The 19,619-nt window shown below is 39.6% G+C and overlaps 1 protein-coding gene across 8 annotated transcripts in view; it reads left to right on the top strand.

Annotated features, from left to right (window-relative positions):
- The window catches only part of FHOD3 (formin homology 2 domain containing 3), a 380,756-nt gene that overhangs the window by 289,782 nt on the left and 71,355 nt on the right, over positions 1-19,619 (top strand). For 6 of the 8 annotated variants that reach the window (XM_063399128.1, XM_063399112.1, XM_063399132.1 and 3 more), the window contains 3 exons: positions 9,556-9,690; positions 12,942-12,992; positions 17,266-17,480. In XM_063399128.1, coding sequence (XP_063255198.1) covers positions 9,556-9,690; positions 12,942-12,992; positions 17,266-17,480 — 401 coding nt within the window. The remainder of the gene's footprint in view (positions 1-9,555; positions 9,691-12,941; positions 12,993-17,265; positions 17,481-19,619) is intronic. The other 2 variants (XM_063399121.1, XM_063399097.1) reach the window with 1 other exon arrangement.

The raw sequence follows: 19,619 nt of genomic DNA, 5'->3' as shown, positions 1-19,619 counted from the left end.
TATGAGTCTCTGAGAAGTGTGTACACCATAGCTGCATGTTGTCTGCAGTTACTTCTTTAAAGATAATTAAGTTTATAGTTTCAGATGCCATTTTGTGTTCTCCTGTTCTTTTTGAGAGTGCTGCCACTGCAGATGTATAGTTCTGCATGCTCTGAAGAACTGACTACTTCGAAGAAGGGCAGAAGCCTTCCTTAATTTCATGTCCTGAAAGATATGCATTGAAGAAATGTCCATTTACAGATTGACAGATGGAATTTGCTTATTGGAGAGTTGGCCATGTAGTGCATGATGCAATGCTTGGCACTAATTAGTGAATGGAAAGTATTGTGGAGGTTTTCACAGTCTTCTATGAATGGTGTTTGCCTCAGATTATATAAACACTATTTCCTACGTCCTGATGGTAAAAATTTACATGGATTCAAACACCCAAAAAAAGTTAAAAGGTGAGGGTGGAGGGTAGAGGAAGACATTTGATAAGAAGCAGATGCATATCTACGGTTAGCTCTAAGGTGTGTTTTCTGCTTTCAGCCTCTGCTACAGTTATGCAAAGCCTTCACAGAAAGATTCCTGTCTTTTATCATGCAGGGAAGAGCTTCAGATGCAGGTCCTGGTACCATTTATCGAGAATGAGGAGGAAGGAAGAAGCAGCATTTAGAGCAGTGCCCAGCACAATGATTCATGCTCCATTCGGTTGCCCTGACAGGCCTTTCAAACCCTTGGCTGCATATTGCTTATGTAAACAAGAGCTACAGCTTAGGTGGATGGAAGTGGTGTGGTTGACATTTTGGCTTTCTCCTTTTAAAACCCTCTTTTTAAAACCCTACTGAGATCAGTAGGGAATCATAAGAGCAGTAAAAGTCAGTGCAAAAGCAGATGGATTTTGGTCTTTAAAATCCACATCATCTATATATTTCTGATTGTACAGAAATATATAGATGAAATGTAAGAAAAGGCTTACTTTACTGTTTCTAAATACATCTGCAGCCTTTTGGCAGCTTCTTGCAATGCTGTTGTTCTCTCTTATTTCTCTGGTCCCCTGTGGAGAGCCATGTTTCTGAAGTGCATATTGCAGCCATGGGAATTGTGCTGAAGGAGGGCAGATTGCAGGGCACTTTCTGTTCAGCCCTTCATTGGGAGAGGAGTGTGTCGGTTTTCTTGTATCTTTCTGCTTGTGAAAGTTGCTCCTAATGCATAAGAAATATATCCCAGTCTGCCTGTTTTCTAATGCCAAAGAGTGATTTGCTCCATAAATACACTGCTCCCACTCTTCACAACTTAAATCACCAATTAACTCCTTCTCCCCAGTTAATAATAATAATTAAAAAATCACTCTCATAATCTCATAAATTTTAATAACAAAGGGGAAGAGCTGTGCAGGACGGAAACACATCAGGGAGAAAAGCATTTTTCTGTGCCTAGGTCGTTGTACGGGTATAGAGTCTCTAAAAGGTCTTACAGCATTTTAGTATCTAAATAGAGTAATTTATTTATACAAAAGCACATATCTGAAGGCATAAGAGTTCTGAGAGCGGCCTTATTCTACAATCAATTATAAACCTAGGCAAACAAAGTCTAAACAAGACAATAACCAAAGCATAGAAATCTTAACACACAGAGTTCTAATGAAACAGCAAACAAAGCATGGAATTCTTAACAGGCAAAACTCTAGTAAAACTATAAGCAAGCATATCATTTACAGCCTCAGGGTAAAACAACCTCTTATTAATATCAGCATTTTCAACCGCTGGGATCACACTAGCAGAGAGGAATCGATCACAACTTTCAGACAGGGATCTCAGCTGCAGGGATCATGGCAACAAAAAGGAACCCGAAATTCCAAACCCACTCAGAGCCCTCGACCGCAGGGACACGGGTACAATGGGAAATCCCGAGCCGCACAGAGCTCCCGTCCGCGGGGATCGCGAGGGCAGTGGGGGCCCGAGATGCGCAGGGTTCCCGTCCGGGGGGTCGCAGGGACAAGGAGGGGTCCCTGGGGTCCTGCACCCTCACAGGGGGAAGGGACGGGACCCCAGGGCCCAGATGCCAGGCAACAATAGATGGTACCTTTAGAATCCCATCCAGCTCCCTGGCAAGGCTCCTTCCTCAGGCTGCAGGAGGTGGAGGTTGGATCGATTGATCGGATTATCACTCAACTGCTGACTGACTGACACAGAGGCTTTTTATCCCAAATTGCAAAATGCATATTCATATTTTTTATCTACACACTAACCAATCTAGGCACAATTCTAAAGTTCGTAAAACTACGAAAATCAGCATCAAAACCTACGCACATAGCATATCTATTAACGTAAAACTCTATCTTACTAGCATAAGGTTCTACCTTGTTGTACATAAAATTCATACTAAAAATTATAAACAGTACTCTACTCTATTTTTCTTATGTCTATACTCTATCACGAAGCCTGAAGCTGTGTCCTTCTACACTGAACTAGGACTTAGGGCATGTAAGACTTAAGGCTCAGGGTTAGATTTCTACTTTATGTATCTAAAGCTTTTATATATTCTAATTTTTCTAAAGGTTTTAATTCCATCTCTGTACGTTTCACTCTCTGTGGAGGATCCATGGAAACATGGGCTCCGACATTTCTGTCCCTCCAAGTTGGCCCCTTGCCTGGGGACAGAAGGTGTTGTAAGACTAGTCTGTATTTCCATGCCTTATGCTCACACCTGGGATATTTCTGTCTAGCCAGGCTGCTTTGTCAGACTCTGAATCTAAGACAGTCACTCAAATTGAAACTGCAGCCCAGAGTCTGCCACTGAACATCAAACTTGTTGCTTGCAAAACCTCACAGTGTCCTTTGGTGGTGAAGTGTTTGCATTGTTGATCATGGCTATCCTTAGAGGAGATCATGAAGGAGATCATGAACTTCTAAGGCAAGAGCTCCTAAATTCGGCACTAGCTTTAATTCATTCCACTACCAGAAAAATATCCTGCTGGTGTGTTTGCCAGGGTGAGTTTCTTCTGATGCATTTGCCAGGAGATGGTTCCCCCTGGCACTGACAGTCAAACAGTAGTGCACTCAGGCTAGCTCAGAAAGCCTTCTTGGGGCACTGCTTGCCAAAGGAGCAGGAGTTCATGGTCTCACCTCTATCTCTTAAATCAAGTGCCAGAAAGTTCAGCTCGCAAACCTCCACTTCTTGAGGCTCTTGGCCAGTCACTCGGAACTTAGTCTCCACCTCTGGCTGGTCCCTCAGAAGTTCTTCCAAATCTCCAAGCCTGGTAAAGGCCTGCTATGGTGTTTGCAGATTATTCCTGTTTGAAGCATCTCCAGCTTTTCCAGAGTGTTTGAAAATAGGCTTAAGAAATATCACATATATTTCACATTCTTTAATATGTTTTCCATCTCACTTGCTTTGTGATCTACAACAATACATTACCTTGGGCTCCCATGATGCAGGGCCTTGAATGCTGACGGTTCCTTTCCATGTTTTTCTATGTCTTTTAACGGAAATGTACTTTCAAACATTTATTTCTAAAACAGGTCACAGACAATGAGATTAGCATGCCTGGATTATAGGTGTTTTTTTCTCCTCTCACACTTAAACACTGTATCTGAAGCATAAGAATAAAGTGCAGCAAAAGTCTGCAGACAGTCTTCCTTGGAGTTTTAGTCCCTTTCCAGGTGCCTGAAATAGTGATTTGCTGGAAATCTGGTGCTTTCTTTCAAATTTCTCTTTTTAAAGCAAAACAAAACAAAAACTCCTTGAGAATGCCAAACAGCTTTTCAGTTAGATTTTCTACCAAAATTAAAGGTCTCAGTAATTGACAACACGAGGGAGATACTGCTGGGTGAAGCTTCTTGGCAGGTTCTCTCTTTTTTTTTTTTTTTTCTTTTTTTTTTTTTTTGTTAACAGTGTATTATTAATTTGTGCTCTGCAGTTCCCTCACCCCAGCTGCTAAGCACTAAGGTAAAACAGAAACCTATGAAACAAAACCTGCTATACAGCCTCCAAAGCTGCTGCTTACCCAAAAACGGCTCCTCTTTCCTTGGTTTTCTATTCTTTCTGTGTGTACTTCTGGGCTCTCAGACTAGAGATCGTGACTATTTTTCCTTGTGGTAAATGCCAAGCACATGTTTCACTCAGAGTAACATAATGAGCAATGGATAGCTTGGTAGCTGATAATAGTGGCCCAGGGCAAAAGCCTCAACTTTATTGCTGAGATTTTAAGAGGAAAAATGACCTTAGGAATTACTTGATGATTTGCAGTTTGGGAAGCAGTGGTGGCTTGCACTGGCCTAGCTGCTTGTTGAACTACTGTGTAAGCACTATTCTTGATTGCAGCTTTGTGGAATTCATCATAGGGCACATATTTAAACAGAAGCATGAACTGGTTATGGTTTCAGACTGCAGAGCGTTGCTGGCTGAAGATGCCATGTGCAGTGCTGATGCTCAGGGCATGCCCACCTTAGCCTGGATCTACACCTGGGCTCTGCCAGTCATTTCCAGGCAAGGTGTAACTTACATGAGGATGAGAACCTGCAGGATGGAGAAAGACAGAAGCACTGTGTAAAAGCTGCACAGGTCAACTGGAAGAGGAGAGTGTATGTAGAAAGTGTCTGTGCATTGCCTAGGCTCTGTGCAGCTCTGTCCTGCTGTAGCTCTCATTTGGGTAGTCCCCTGTACCATTTAAAAGTCTAACATTAATCGGCTCTTGGTCATTCTCAAGTTTCTTTCTTAAAGGAAGCATATAGTCAGTAGTTTTAGCTCTCAATTTTCTGTTTATTTTTGAGAGAAGTTTTGTAAAGATTCCTTAAGTAATGTTTAGTCTGTTTGCAAAGTCTTATATCAACATGCTTTTGAATTTGCCATGTCATGTAGGGAGACATAACACACGGGGAGTTTCTTTAACTGTGAAAAGCAATATGGCTCTTGGCAGCTTTGCCTCTCCTTTTGTCTCTTTCTAAGCTGGAAAGTGGATTTATTTTGTTGAAGCCGAGAGACATTTAGAGTTACTTAAGGCCTGAGTAGGAGCTGCCGACTGTTGTACTCTCCCTGTTGCATTCCCATGGCTGCTGGAACAGGAGCACTTTGCAAAATTAGGTAATTAGTGCTTCCTTATTAAAGTTATTAGTGACTCTGCCCCATGTTGTATTAAAGACAATCTTGAATATTAACCTTATGACCTAAAAGGATTTCCTCTCATAAGTCATCTGTTAATTTTTTTTAGCTCCTAGAACCATACATTTGTATTTTGCATTCTTCCTGTAGGTAACATTTATATTTAGCAAATTATAGAAATTCAACTAAACAGAGGGAAGGGCAGCCACAAAAGAGTATCTCAGAATTTACATGAATGAAGAACATTTGAAGTTTGGAATTTCAGTTTTGCTTTCAGTAAGACAGAAATATTTTCTTCAGTTTGCAACAAGATTAGAGTAATTCAGGGCACATAATCCCCTTCACAGTGTATAGTCCGTGACGGAGCGTTTTCAGAAAACTGCAAGAACTTGCAAAAAAGTGTGAGGGGTCTTGTGTCTGCCTGAATTTGTGTTTATAATAATGATTACTAATTCTCTGCTGTGTTAAATGCTGTAGTTCAGGCTAGCTGAATTTTTTATTCAGAAGAACTTTGGCCTACAGTCAACATTTTTGCGTCATATCCTATGCTCTGTGTATATGTTTTGCCTTCTTTTTCTTTTTACCCCCCCTATTTTTTCATTTTCCTATCTCTTCTTCCAGTAAGATAAGTTACTAATGACCTCTTTGGCCCTGTATCCTGATGCTGTGGTGAGGAGTTCTATTCAAAAATCCACAGACCAAGATGCTTTCTTGTTGTGTATTTTCTTTCTGGAATGAGAAAGTAATAACATCGCTTGTTTAGCTTTTACTGGTTTTAACAGCAGGCATAAGAAAGCTTTTCTTAATATTTTTTGTATTAACAGTCCATTCTCAACAGCCTTGCATTCTCTACAAGACTAAAAATAGTAATCAGAGTAAGCATCCTTCTGGATTGTATTTGTGGAGCTGAACAAATGGTTGATATTACCAGCTGGTAATATATGACACCAGCACTAAAATGCTGTCATATATTAGCTATAACCCCATTTTGCGAGTGATCGCTCTATTATGCTTTCATTGAGCATTCACATTCTCTTTTCTGTTAAAATCTCTTATCACTTTTGATTCAATTCAGTGCCAGAAGTTTTTTTAGCCTTTTTCTTGCTTATCCAGTTTTAAAATGCAGCTTGCAGCAGCAAGACCTAAAAATTCACGAGGCCTGAAGGCACTGTCACCCTTCAAACAGTATCAAAGCAACAAAATTACCCAAGGCTCAGCCCAAGCCTTCCCAACAGCTGGTTTGGCCAGTCATGGTGCCATTTGCAATTCAAGTATGTGTTCACTGAAAGGGAACATTTACTTTAAGTGTTATTGCCAGGGAAATACAGAAACAAAAACCAGATTTTGCTGACAAATTGTACATAGACAGATCCCTTTTCAAATAGTTTAGAATGTTTAAGGAATACCTCTTAATGCTTGCTTTTCCTCTGGCTGCTTTACAGGTTTGTAAATGTTGAAAGTAACCTGCTTACCCCAGGTTTAGTTTATGCACGTGTAGAAAATCAGTGATAGAGTTTACTAAATACTAAAACTGTGCATTTACAGTTGCAGTTCACATTAAAAAGGGTATTGGTGCACCCAAACACCAGCTGAGGTACGGTGTTCGATAGCAGCAGTGAGGCTGTGAGTTTAGGAGGCTCCTTGAGGCAGCTGTTCTCAGCATGTGGTGTGAGGTGTGGTCCCCGCCGAGGGCAGATGTGTGTGGTTGAGTGGGTGTAACCACTAAGTGAGCACTAGCTCAGCTATGGAGCAGTGCTGTTTCTTTGCCTGCCTTTTTCTAAATGTGACTGAAGGCCCCAAACCTTGACTGTTAGTGCTTTAAGAAGTCAGTGTCACACAAGGGGTCAGCTGCCTGTGTTCCTGTCTGTTTAATTATGACCTCTATGTACAGAACCTTCTGGCAACTTGGACTGTTAGGTTTGACCATTTCATTCAGCAAACTGCCGTACATACTATGGCTGTGTTTGGGACAAAGGAATTGAACCAGGTATGTGCGTGCACACTGTACTGCAGCTTGGAATTCAGCTAAAGGATGCACTCGTTACCAGTCAGAAATACAGAAATTCCAAGTTTTCACTAGTTATTATTGACTGGATTGGTTCTGAAGAGATAGCAAGCTAACATTTTCAGCTTTTTGGACACTGCCTTTTCTTCTGGACATACGACTGTGGATCTTCTATTTATATTGTGATGCTGTTCTTTATACATCTGCAGATTTTCACGCAGTGAGCAATGCTAGCCAAACTATCCTAGATCAAACCTCTAAACAAGGTGTTTAGTATATGGAGGTGTTTTACTACCAGGGTTAGCTTAGAATCTCATCTGCAGGACTAAGGTATGCATCTCCATATGATTTCTCTGTAATCCCCTGCATAAGAATGTGCATCTATTGTAGGGCCTCAAAGAGCTCAGTCAGAGCTGAAGGTTTCCAGCCTGCTAGATGATGTGCAGACCTACAATCCCTCTTTCAGTCTCTCAGCATCAGCCCATCCCTCCTCTTAAATTTCCTTCAGTCTTCTTTTAAGCCATACCTTCCTTTGACTCTAAGTGGCGTTCGCAGACTTCATGGCCATTGGGCAGGATGGGATATCAAGCTGAGTACACAAAACAGATAAAAAACACAGACTTGATAGGGACCCTCTTTTGCCATCTCTCACAGTTAATTTCCATATATCTTCACGTGGAGGCACAGTTCATTTTTCCCCTTCCAAGAGTAATTTCTGATGTTATATCCAACCATATAGCCATGGTTTCTCATGCTACTACAGGGATGGAGCTCTAGCTTTTGAATTTTAGTACAGTGGTGCTACTGTTTCTGCTAAAAGCTTTCTCTTGCAACATGCACTAAGAGGTCAAAAGTTAAAACAAATTTAAAATATGCTCAAGGGAAACTTCACCACATGTACTTGACTGTCAGGGTTTGAGGATTTTTTTCCCCCTTTTCTTAGTGCTGAAGCATATTAGAGATTTTTATGGTTTTGAGTGTGATCCAGCATTGATACTGTAGCTTTGGAGAAGTGCCAGCAGAGACTCTTACAGAATATCAAGTTTTATACCATCTTATGTAATGTTTATACGGGTGGGATATGACATATTGAAATTCAATTTATTGAAATTATTGACATTATATTCATGCTGCCCTGCTGCCTGTGGGACAGAAATGGCTATGTTTTGTGGTGTTCCTGCTTGTACAGACATAGACACTTGGGGAAGATAGGTTTGCATTAATATTTTTGTCTTCTTTTGCATCTATTTTCACTAGTGAACTGGTGCCGTTATGCTAAATGCCTACACTGTACAGCCATAGGCAAGTAAATAAATAAGGGAAAGGGTCTGAGTTCTTAAAAATAAGGAAAATTTATTCAGGTTTGCATTACGGTTAAGGAACCTTCCTCTAGGCAGGCAGGGTTTAGTTTCTTTTTACACAAAAGGCAGTATCTATTTCTCTCATTAATCCTTTCATTGCAAAACTCATGTTACAACAATGCACAGAAACCGCTCTACATGAGTTATGTCTTTTTGATTTTATCAGTCTAATTCAATCAGTGTGCATCTGTATAAAGCTACCCTGTACAACACAGATTTGTTCCTGTCTAAGAGACAGAAAGAAAGATGTGTTTACTCTGAGGTCACTCTGTTACCATGTGAGAGGTTGGTGGTATCGATACACCGTGCTGGGGGCAGGTTTTGTAAAAGGACCAACTCTCCCAGACAAAGTACTACTTACAGTAAAACCAGTAAAAAAATCTGTGTCAACACCAATCTATAAGTAAACATAAATATATATATATATATATATTTGAAAAATCTTTACTGTAGAGGCCATCATTTCTGATAGTTTTCCAGAATGGTTTTAGAAGTTTGTCTTTGTGTTTTACTGATATGTTCTAATATGAGATTCACCCTGCTCTTACAGCAGACGTAGCAGGGAAATCATGATAATTAAATTTATAAATGTATAAAGGAAAAATATGCCTGATACTTAAAAGAGCATTTGAATTCTCTAGGGCACTTCTGACATCCTCCTTTACTTTTGTTCTTCTGTATAGAGGATTCTCAAGTGTTTGTGACACATCTGTTTTTAACATCATTACATAACAGTTCTTTTCTTTAAAACTTCAAAAATCCTTAACGGGATTCAGCTTTTCTATTAACAGGATTATAAGTTAAAAAATATTTAGACAATATTGCAGCTGAAATAGACTGAAGAATTGTTACACATACTTTATTTGTGCTTCAGAAATTTGGCTATTTAGGAAGCCTACCCTAATTGTTTTTCTTCAGCTCATCATAGAATCCATAATCAATTTAGCAAGAAGACACGTAGCCAATGCTTTGAAAGATCCATACATAAATATTGCCATGTCATTCTCTTGGTTGGGATTGTGTTACTTGCTGAATGATTGCTACTCATTTTTTGCCAGTATAATCAATAAAAGTGACACTGAGGAATCTGATCTTCCTTTTCTGCAGGCCAGCTTTGGGTGGTCTCCTTACATCATCTTTTCGGCAGCACCAGGAGTCCTTGGCAGCAGAAAGAGAAAGACGGCGTCAGGAGAGAGAAGAAAGGTTGCAAAGGATAGAACGTGAAGAAAGAAACAAATTCAAGTAGGACCAAAATTTACTCTCAGTCTCTTGCTTTAATGTGTGATAGATTGATCAATCATTGAGACATTCAACTGCAAAATAATTGAATTGATGAATAGTTTGTCTCTTTAGATACTTTTCTTGATCTAAGTATCTTAAAAAACTGATAGATTAAACACGTCATGAATTTTGGCATTTAATAAAAAAGCTATTATTTTAAAAGCAGACAAATATACTGCCTGGTTATGTACAGAGGCTTGTTTTTATTAGCTAATATACTCACCAAATTATAATCTCAGTGAGGCATAGGATTTTAAGGAGAAACAGTGGGACAAAGATATCAAGAAGGGAGGAAGGGACAGCACTGAAACTTTTTTTTCCTTTAAAGTTATGCAAAGTAAAAATGTCCTGCTGTATGGTAGTGGTTTTTAACTACTTTTTCCTGCATTTCGGAACACGTGCCTCTTCCTCCTGGAATCAATAACTGACAGAAGGTAATGGCCAAAATTACTGTTCAAATCTTGGCCAGACAAATGTCATAGCTCAATGCAGGAATTAGCATTTTCACATCTGAGAAAATGTTGTGTAATGTGGGAACCCAAGGTTTGCTGCCTGAGGATAGTAAGAGACAAGCCCCCTCAACCTCTTCAGTCCATGCCTAGAAATCTCAGCAGAGACATTAATAAAGACTGCAGTGGGCCAAGGATTGATATGGAATCTATACCTGAAATTTTTGCCTTCAGTCTGAAGAGTGTACTGAGAAATCAATTTGCTTCCTCATAGACAGGAGTGAAAAGCAAATGTATTTTTAGTAGTTAGAAGACATAATGTAACAACTTAAAGAACGGTAATATAAATGTTTTGCAGCCTTAGAATTGGTAGTTATGGGAAAGATGGCACAGGGTTCCATGGTAGCTTGTTTATTAGTATGCAGGATTGTTTTCCTGTAATCATCTGTTTTCACTGTAATCATCCCTTTAGCAAGAAGTGGAAACAGGCTGTGATTCTGTGAATTTGGAAAGAGGAGTAACTTACGAGTGGTTTATTGATATTCTCCTGGCTCCAGAAGATAGCTAGTTTAGAAGCAAATGAGAGGCAGAGGGAAGGTGGAAGAGCACCATAATAGGATCTTTGGCAGCCAACAGCTGCCCAAGTTCTCCTGAAACAGAAACAATAAGGTTGCAGTCTTCCAGCCTCTTCCAAAAACTCTCCCTCTAAGTGGTATCATCAGGCTGCAGCAGGCTGCCATGGACAGCCAACATGATCTTTCAGAAAGGAAACTCCCAGACTGAAAAAGACAACAGGGCATTTGGCAGATTGACCTGTTTGAATAACAGTACAGTAGTTGGTCCTGGCTACAGTAGTTGTTCTGTCACTAAAAGAGGTTTCTTAAAGTCAGAAAAAAAATTCAAAATATACATTTTCATCCCTTTATTTCAGAGTCAGAAATTGATTAACTAAATGTCATCATTTAAGATGATTTTTCAATGCCCAGTGTTTTCATCTTTTGGATTTGAGTTTTGTGATGACCCAAAAGTTATAACTTTTGTTTGAGCAGAGGGTCTCCAAAGCCACCAGACTTCACAAACAGACAGCATCCCACAGTTGATTAAACAGTCTGGCAGGAGGAAGACAAAGTCACAGCAAGCAGTCATGGACAGTTTCATAAGAGTTCCTGGGATTTCATTATCATATCATCAGTCTGGCTAGAAACCCAGTCTCTGAAGATGTATTTTTGATTAAAAATAGCACTTGCAATTCAGTCTTTAAACTCGTGAGCTGTACTGGATTTACCATCATGACTCATTTGTTATCTCATTCTTTCCAACTCTGCCTCAAGAACATTGAACTAGGATCTGGCACCATTATTGACAAATTGAGGATAATTTAAAGGAGGGCATCACTAGTTGTGAAAGAGCTGGAGGATTAGGAGATGAGCTACAAAGCTTCATAAGCTATTGCTAACTAAAGGAATACTTTGTAGAATGAACATTTTTCTCAGTAGAAGGACTGTTGTACCCATTGCATATGTACAACAATATGTCCTAAAATAAAGTGGTTATTTTTCAGCTGTAGGGAAGAGTGAAAGTTATTAGAGGGGAAAGAGTAATGTTAAAATGTGTCTGCTGAAGATTTCCTGGAATACTTTTAAAATACTGTAAAAGTATAACCATTTCAGAATTCAAAGCCTGTGGAGGTGGCCTGAAACAGTAATGTGTGTTCCCTGTTAAAGGACTTTTGAAGAGCACTTGCAAGCAGATGCTTGATAGCTATTGGTATAATAGATAAGTAATTAATTCAATGACACAACATCAAGAGGAAAAGAGAAGGGTTTATTAATAAAAGGAGTAGTTCTGAAAATCTTTCTGTTACTCACAGCTTACACTGTGAAAGAATCTAGCAGACAAGGTGACGGTCTCATCAGTTTTGTCTACCAGATTCAATTAAATATTAAAAATATATTGTAAGAAACCATCTTGCCGTGATATTGAGACAGGGTGGACATTCGCTGGGTTCTGCTGTGCTCCGAGTTAAATTTGCATCCATGTTTGTGGATGTGGCAGGCCTGCCTGAAATCATAGTACTCAGGCATCCAGAAAACTTGACTTGGCAGAAGTTAAACATATGGGTTATTTGAAGAGCTGTGGGAGTGGCAGCTGATGTAAAAGGAGCTTTGTATCTAGAGCTCAGGGTGAAAATTAAGGAAGTGAAAGATTGTTATCTGTCCAATGATGCTGCACACACCTTGGAAAGCAGAATTGTCCTTCTCAGTCAAGGCAGTCTGCTGTCCTGTTTCCAGCCATGGCAACTGAAACTCCCTAAGGAAAGGTTCCTTGGAAGGAAGGCCAGTAGGTTTGCTCACTGCCTTGGTCTGTCCTGCCAGGGGCTGTAGTCACTGTCTTGGGGCATTCTGAGATGGAGCAAATGAGGGATGGTTTAATAGCCACTCATGTGCCTGCTTGCTATGGATAAGTGCAGTTCATTGAATCTCATTTCAGATGGCAGGTTTCATAGCATGCTTCAAGTTTTTTCACTTTTTGCAGGTTTTTTCATAATTACTTTTAATGACCTTCCAAACAATTTGGAGGTGTATGCATGCAAAAGTGTACACTTCTCAGCAATTTTTGCAAAAACAATTTTTTTGACAACAGCCTTCGTTGTCTCGGCTCAGTTTGTGTGTACCACTCTTGGTTTCTCCTACTGTACTTATACTTCTATTTTTACCTTTTTCTTCTGGTTTCTGCTGCAATTTACTGTAATTCTCTTTCCAGCCGAGATTATTTAGACAAAAGAGAAGAACTAAGACAAGCAAGAGAAGAGAGGTTTGTATGTCATGCATCCATCCTTCCCTGTCCTTCCCTCTGGTTGTTTGCACTTCCTATATTCTTTACTGTGGAACTATTGTATGTTTACATTTTTAACTCTGCTTGCACAAAACACTTTTATTCCAGAAGTCTTCTATAAGAAAGAAGTTGTTAAACAGCAGAATGCAGTCCAGCTGTAAACACAGCAATAAATGAAGAGCAGTGAGAATGCTTAAGAATGATTGATGATCTTTTATCTATTTGTGTGGGAAGTAAGCTTACCCCATTTGCCTCAGAAACTTGCCCAGATTTAGGAGAGTTATAAATTGAATAAGCCTGTCTTTTTCACCCAGTGGGTCCCAAGCTTTCTGGAGGGTCAGAAAAGGCAACTGAGGATAAAGGAAATTGGGGTCACATGCATTGCAAAACTGCAGTGACAGGCTAATGGAAATGGTGCTGAACCACTCTCAGCATATTTTGATCTTTCAGAGCCAAGTTTTCTTTGCCGATCTGTTTAAACATCAGTAAGTAAATTACAAAGCTTAGCAGTGTTTATCATTGGGGCATTGTTTTAGTTTCATTTAAATAGCATATTTAAAGGGACTGAGGGTTTGGGGTTTATTTTTCCTTTTTTTTTTTTTTTTAATTCAATGAACAAGTTTAGAAACTCTGGGCTAAGCTGGGAGGTCTGTGCTTATGAAAGCATATTTTTCAAGGAATACTCAGCAAAGGACTTTTGCCTTTCAGTAGCTTCATCTCTCCCTCTGCTAGTAATTGCATCCTGGTGGGAGTGCTTGTTTTTACCTGGAAAATATGCAAGTTACTGTACAAATAGATGAAAACTCATCCAGAGTGCTTCAGTTCTGCCTTTATAGTCCTCTAGAGATTACTCTCTGGAGATATGTTTTGGATTGTCAAGAATTGGAATTACATTGTCAAAATAAGAGACCAGCCATCTCAGAAATAATTGTGTTGCTGTGGTTTTACTTGGGGGTTTTTTTGGTTGCTTTTGTGTTTTGGAGTTTGTTGATTTGGGGTTTTTTTCACAAAATCATCATACAGGAGACAGTTTGTTTCTGCAGATTGAAGTTTTATCTGTTGAGGTTGAAGTAGCTAATATTAAAAAAATTATTTTAGTATCTCTAGGAGTAAGAAAAGGTGGATGGACTTTCCATTGTGCTTCCAGTCAAAACAATTACAAGTAATTTAAAGCATTTTGTGAAATGAAATGCATCTGAACACATAAGCATCATACACTGATTTGAGCTGAATAAAATCTTTTTTCAGTGAGCATGTTCATCTGCAAGTTTTGAAACAAATTAGAAGTGAGTTCTCCAGAACTTTCAAGTTGTAAGGGAAAATGACAACTGGAGTATTTTTGGGGAAGTGTTCACCATCACTGCTGCACAATCTGAGACTATTTCACCATTCATTAGTAATGTTTTGTTATCCTTAGGGCTCTTTTGAACTGAGATGTCAAACTATCAGTTCCTACTCCTAAAGAGGAAAGATGTGTTTGCTTTGACAGCACATAAATATTGGAGAAAAGGTCTGCAAATGAAGTCTTGCACCAGTAATCCATTACATTGGCATTCTATAACTACTTTTTTAAAAACACCTTTGCACAAATTAAGTTTGATCTCCTATAGGAAGTTGCATGTTAACTTGTTTTAGGAGAGTGCATAGACTGTAAGAAAATCCTATAGTCAAGATGCCAGAGATCCTAGTTAAAATCTGATTTGTATGTTTCCTCCATACCAGTTCTTGCTGTACAATGATTTAAGGCCTTTTCCCTTTGCTTGGTTGGGTGTTTTCCAGTGGTAATTAAAGAATAAAACCAAGAAAGGTGAGATCCCAAGCCCTCTCTGGTGTGAGGTACAGTTCAAATGCTCTCCACCCCTGTGACTTTCTTGACATTAACATTTTAAGTTGCCCTTGTGGCATTACTAAGATACCTTGAGAATTCAAAATGATAATTTCATCAACTTTAAAATGATAAATCCAGTGTTCTGTTCATGGGGAATACCAAATGGGTAGCCACAGACTTTTGCCTCATTGTCTGTAGAGAAGAGTCAGCATAGCTGAGATGATGTCTGAACGTTTCTATGATTTAAAAGAATATGGCAACATATACAGGGGCAATTTGTCAGTCCTGTTGTGGAGGTATGGTAGTTCATCCTTTCAGCTCCTTCGGATTTTGATCTACATGACCTTGCATATCTGCTGCTGGCATTCGTTCGTTACTAAGATATTTGTGAGAAACAAAAAATAACCTAAATAGTGTCATTTATCAAGTGTGAAGCTTTAATAACTGATTCTCTATTTTTTTTTTATTTCTCAGTTATACCTATTTATTAAGCTTGCCATTTGGTAACTAGTTCTGCTGATGTGCTGCCACTGCAGTTGCTGTTCTGGTTCCCTTTTTGATTTCAGTATAATAATCAGATGCATTTTGAAACATTGCCTCTCCATGACAGTCTCTGCTTTGCTGGTGGCGGTGCAGCACACAGCTACAGAAAATGTTAAAGCACCTGAAAAAGAACTGAGGACAATAAAACATTGTGGCTCCCTGCATTATAGAAGGATCCATCCAGATCTTTGTTGTAGTCTGTTGGCAAACTGCAAAACCCCCTTGGCAGGAGCCAGCTGGGCTATACCTGCTTGTGCCAAGTGGTCAATTTGAGTGGCTCTTTATGAGTCTGGAATCCCATTTGCTCTGCTTGTGAGGAGGCAGAGGGCACCGTACATAAGTGACCAATGTTCAGAGGAAGAGTGGCTTCATGAACTGTAACAAAACATCGTGCTGATGCCAGAGAAAGGCTTTCCCCTCTATTGAAAAGGCAAGATTCAGTCTTGAGAATTGGCTTCATGTTAGAACTGTAAACAGTTCCTATTTTATAACCATGAAAGTATGTGGCTTGCTATATTTTCATCCAGAGTCTGTAGGGGTTCTTTTTCCTGCAGAATTTGTTCAAAGCCTGTGCATACCTCTGGAGGAATAAAAGAAAATGGGTTTGTTCTTCATTATTGCTGTTTGCAATAAGGCAAATTGCCTCTGAAAATACAAGGACTGCTCTTCAAAGACGCATTTCTGTGCTCTGTATGGATGTTTGCAAATGTGCATGCGTGTGTGGCTACCATATGTACTAAGCATGTTTGTTGCCACATATGGCTGACTTCTTTACCCTGCCTGCTTTTAGAGCACCCTCTTACACTAATTTGGGCTGTCAGTGATGCAGAAGGGGGGAGGAGAGGTGTTCACTGTTTTGAAGTGTTTACAACACTGTGTTACAGGGAATGACCAGAGTGTTTCAGGGACACAGGCAGTAGTCTTGATTAACCTGTTTAACAGCTCACTTGTGGATAGGGCAAACAGTCTAAAGCCCGATCCAGCTGTATTCATGAATTTATTCCTTAGCAAATAATGGTGGATAAAATTAGCAGACATCTGGAACAGGCACATATTTAAAAGTTATTTTGGTCAAAATGTATAAAGCATACTATGAAGAATATGATTGGTAGCTGGTCTTAATAAACAGTTAGTGAGTTCTGCCTGCCTAAAATGCAAAACAGATGTATCTTTGTTCTTTTAAAGTGACTTTGATGAATAAACTACATGTGACGTCAGGTACAAGCTATTGGATGTCTGAGTCCGGCAGAGAAATTTTTCAGAATAAAAAGAAGAAACTTTCCATTGTAGGCTCTGGAGAGAACAAAGTGAATTCCAGTGCATTGCTCTCAGAGCAAATAGAAGCAGGTTCAGAATCTTTAGCTAGTCAATCCAACGATTTAATATTGGCATTATTTTCAGGAAGATCTGTTTTTGTCTGCTGCATTTTCCTCTCCTTACAGCAAGTCTCAGATTTTGGGAATTTGCATCAGTATTAAGGGGCTCTGGGGTTTTTTTCTTCTTTTGGTGGATTTTTTTCCCCTCCCATTTTAGTTTTGGGAGAGGGAGGGCTAAGAGCAGGAGGAGGTAAAGGAGGAGGGTGAAAAGGAGGACAGACAAATGCTTCCAAGAAGGAGAAGGACTGTGCAGACAAAATACTATAGCTAAAGGTTCTTTAACTGCTGGTTTTTACCTTTGTATTGTAATGAGCAATTTAACCTTTTTCAGGGCAATAGCCTATTTTGGTGTGCACTTTCTGGCAGATTAAGCAAGCAGGCAATTCAGTGCTGTACCCCTTGTGTCAGGCAGTCAGCTCATTCTCTGCAGGTGTTTCATCCATAAACAAGCATCAGCCACAGGCTTTTTTTTTTTTACGGAAACCCTCTGGAATTTAACTTTCAGATACAAATACTTGGAGAAGTTGGCAGGAGAGGAATATGAGAAGGAGCTGAAGAGTCGGAGTGTCAGCCGAGGCAGAAGTGAGCTGTCCTTGAACTTGAGATCTCCTTCAGCTCCATCCTCACCTGTACCCAAGTGTGTCAGCCCAGCATCCACAGAGTCCCAGGAAGAGCTGAAGACCCCTTCCATCCCATGTGGAACTCCTCAGCCCTCAGAAGGTAAGTGAAAAGGAGGACAGAGGAAACAATGCTGGGTTTATCACAGTTTCTCTTTGTATAGTGATGATTTCTGTGTAGTGATGCATGAGTGCAAGAATACAATCTATGAGGTGCCAAAGCAAAGGGTCCTACCTACATTGTTCCATCCTGTCTTCCTAAACTGCCTATTTTTTGCATTGATTTGAATATCATGTAATCTGTTCAGTAATAGGATATACACTGCTAATTGTTGCTATGATCTATACTATTGTCTGTTGCTCTTCAAATGGAATAATTAGAGAAAAGAAAGAGTCTTAATTTTAGTGTCATGTTCCTTATATATGAGGAGTTACTGAATACTAGACAAACAGTATTCCTGCCAACAGATTTTTGCGTATGTGGATTCTCTGAAAGAAATGCAACAGATGAATGCCAAGATTATAATAAACCTTCCAGCAGAGCACAGGCTGAATGTGACAAACTGAAAAGGTCTTGAATTGAAGGCAGGGGGAGTGTGTTGATTATTTTTAATACCAAAAAAACTCTTAAAATTGTAGCACAAGTCATAAAGGTCTTAAAAGAGACCACAGACAATTAGTTAGAAGGAAAGTATAACTAGTGTTTGCACGGTTGGTTTGCTGTCATGTAATTTATTGGTGTACAGAGCAATGCTTTTTGTGTGTTTGTGTGTCATTCTGCCACTTGCATTATGTACCTCTCCTTCACTCCTCAAAACAGCACATGCCATACAGATTTCTATTTGCACCACATGGTGTTGCATTAACATTGGGAGCTAGAATGCATGTCAAGGGCAAATTATCACCATCACTCATTTTTATTTTATTTGATTTCCTGCTACATGCTATTGGTGATTAATGCATTTGTAACTTGCACTGCTTGGTTTTATGGAGTGTTATGGCTGGTAGCATGCTATAAAGCAAGGCAATTTAAGAAAAATGTTACAAATACTGAATGCTGCATATGTTTGTCCTCACCGTACTAAGTAGGTAAAGTTTATTTTATTTAGTTATATATATTTTCCCAATCATATTCCCCAGTTTTCATGTTTGAAAACTTAAGAGTCTCAATGGAATCATTTGAACTTACAAACCACAGATATTTTCTTCCAATACTGATAGTCAGAAACATCCCAACACCCATCTTATTTAGTGCTATATTGCTTTTAGAGCAAATAAGCTGGATTTTTCCACCATTAGGATTTCAGAGCTGGGTAGGGAGCAAGTATCTCTTGTGATGATTATTTTAACATATTTCTCCTGGAAGCATTAAAAAAAATTGCAGCATGAAATGGAGCAGCACAAACCATTTGGAGAATACATTTAGAGCAGGTGTACAGGGCAGCTTCAGACAGCCAGAATATGGCAAAGCCATCAACATGTGGGTAGACAGGACAGCTCTACTAAAATTCCTGGCAATGTAGTAGGCATTGGAGGGCAGCACCTGGAAGCCTGGCAAATGGACTACAAGGAGAGAATATATGGATGGGGCAGGGCAGCCTTCCAGCCAAGGGCAGCTGCGGGCAGATGGCCAGGATAGAACCTGAACAGGGGCCTAAAATCTGCATACTTCAGTGGGATCTGGGCATGGGGAATACTGTTTTGCAGACCTTCCAAAAGTACTGGAAAGGTCATGGGAAGTCATGAGCATGTGGGCAGGACACACCATCTGGAAGTGCCCATATTACTGGATATCTGCCAACGGGGGACGGATTAACATAGACACTGTCCCATGATCTGTGTAGTGTCACTTGACTTCCTTATGCTCCATACTGAATTAAAATCTCAGTTTTACTGTTTTTAGGAAGGGTTATGAATCCCACTTTATAGGTAGAGAAAATGAACCATTAACTTGCTCAAGCCAGTTGTAAGAAAAGCTGAAAGAGAGCCATGGAAGAACTCAGATTACTTGCATCCCAAGCAGTTGCTTTTAACATGGGATTAACCATCTTCCCGAGCAGGAATGAAACTGCAGAAGGAAAACAATTCCTTGGTCCTCTGCTTAGGGTGCTCTAAAGACTCTGCAAGAATGGTGTTAACAGATGTGTGATATTTATCTGCAGAATTCAGAACCTGAGGTCAAAGGCAAAGAATATTCATCTACTAGCAAAACAATAAGGGATTTTTGAAGTCAGATTTATTT

This window comes from Prinia subflava, chromosome 1, assembly GCF_021018805.1.
Source record: "Prinia subflava isolate CZ2003 ecotype Zambia chromosome 1, Cam_Psub_1.2, whole genome shotgun sequence".
Classification (NCBI taxonomy): Eukaryota; Metazoa; Chordata; class Aves; order Passeriformes; family Cisticolidae; genus Prinia; species Prinia subflava.
Note: the sequence above shows the minus strand (reverse complement) of the source record. Positions and strands in the feature narration are given on the sequence as shown.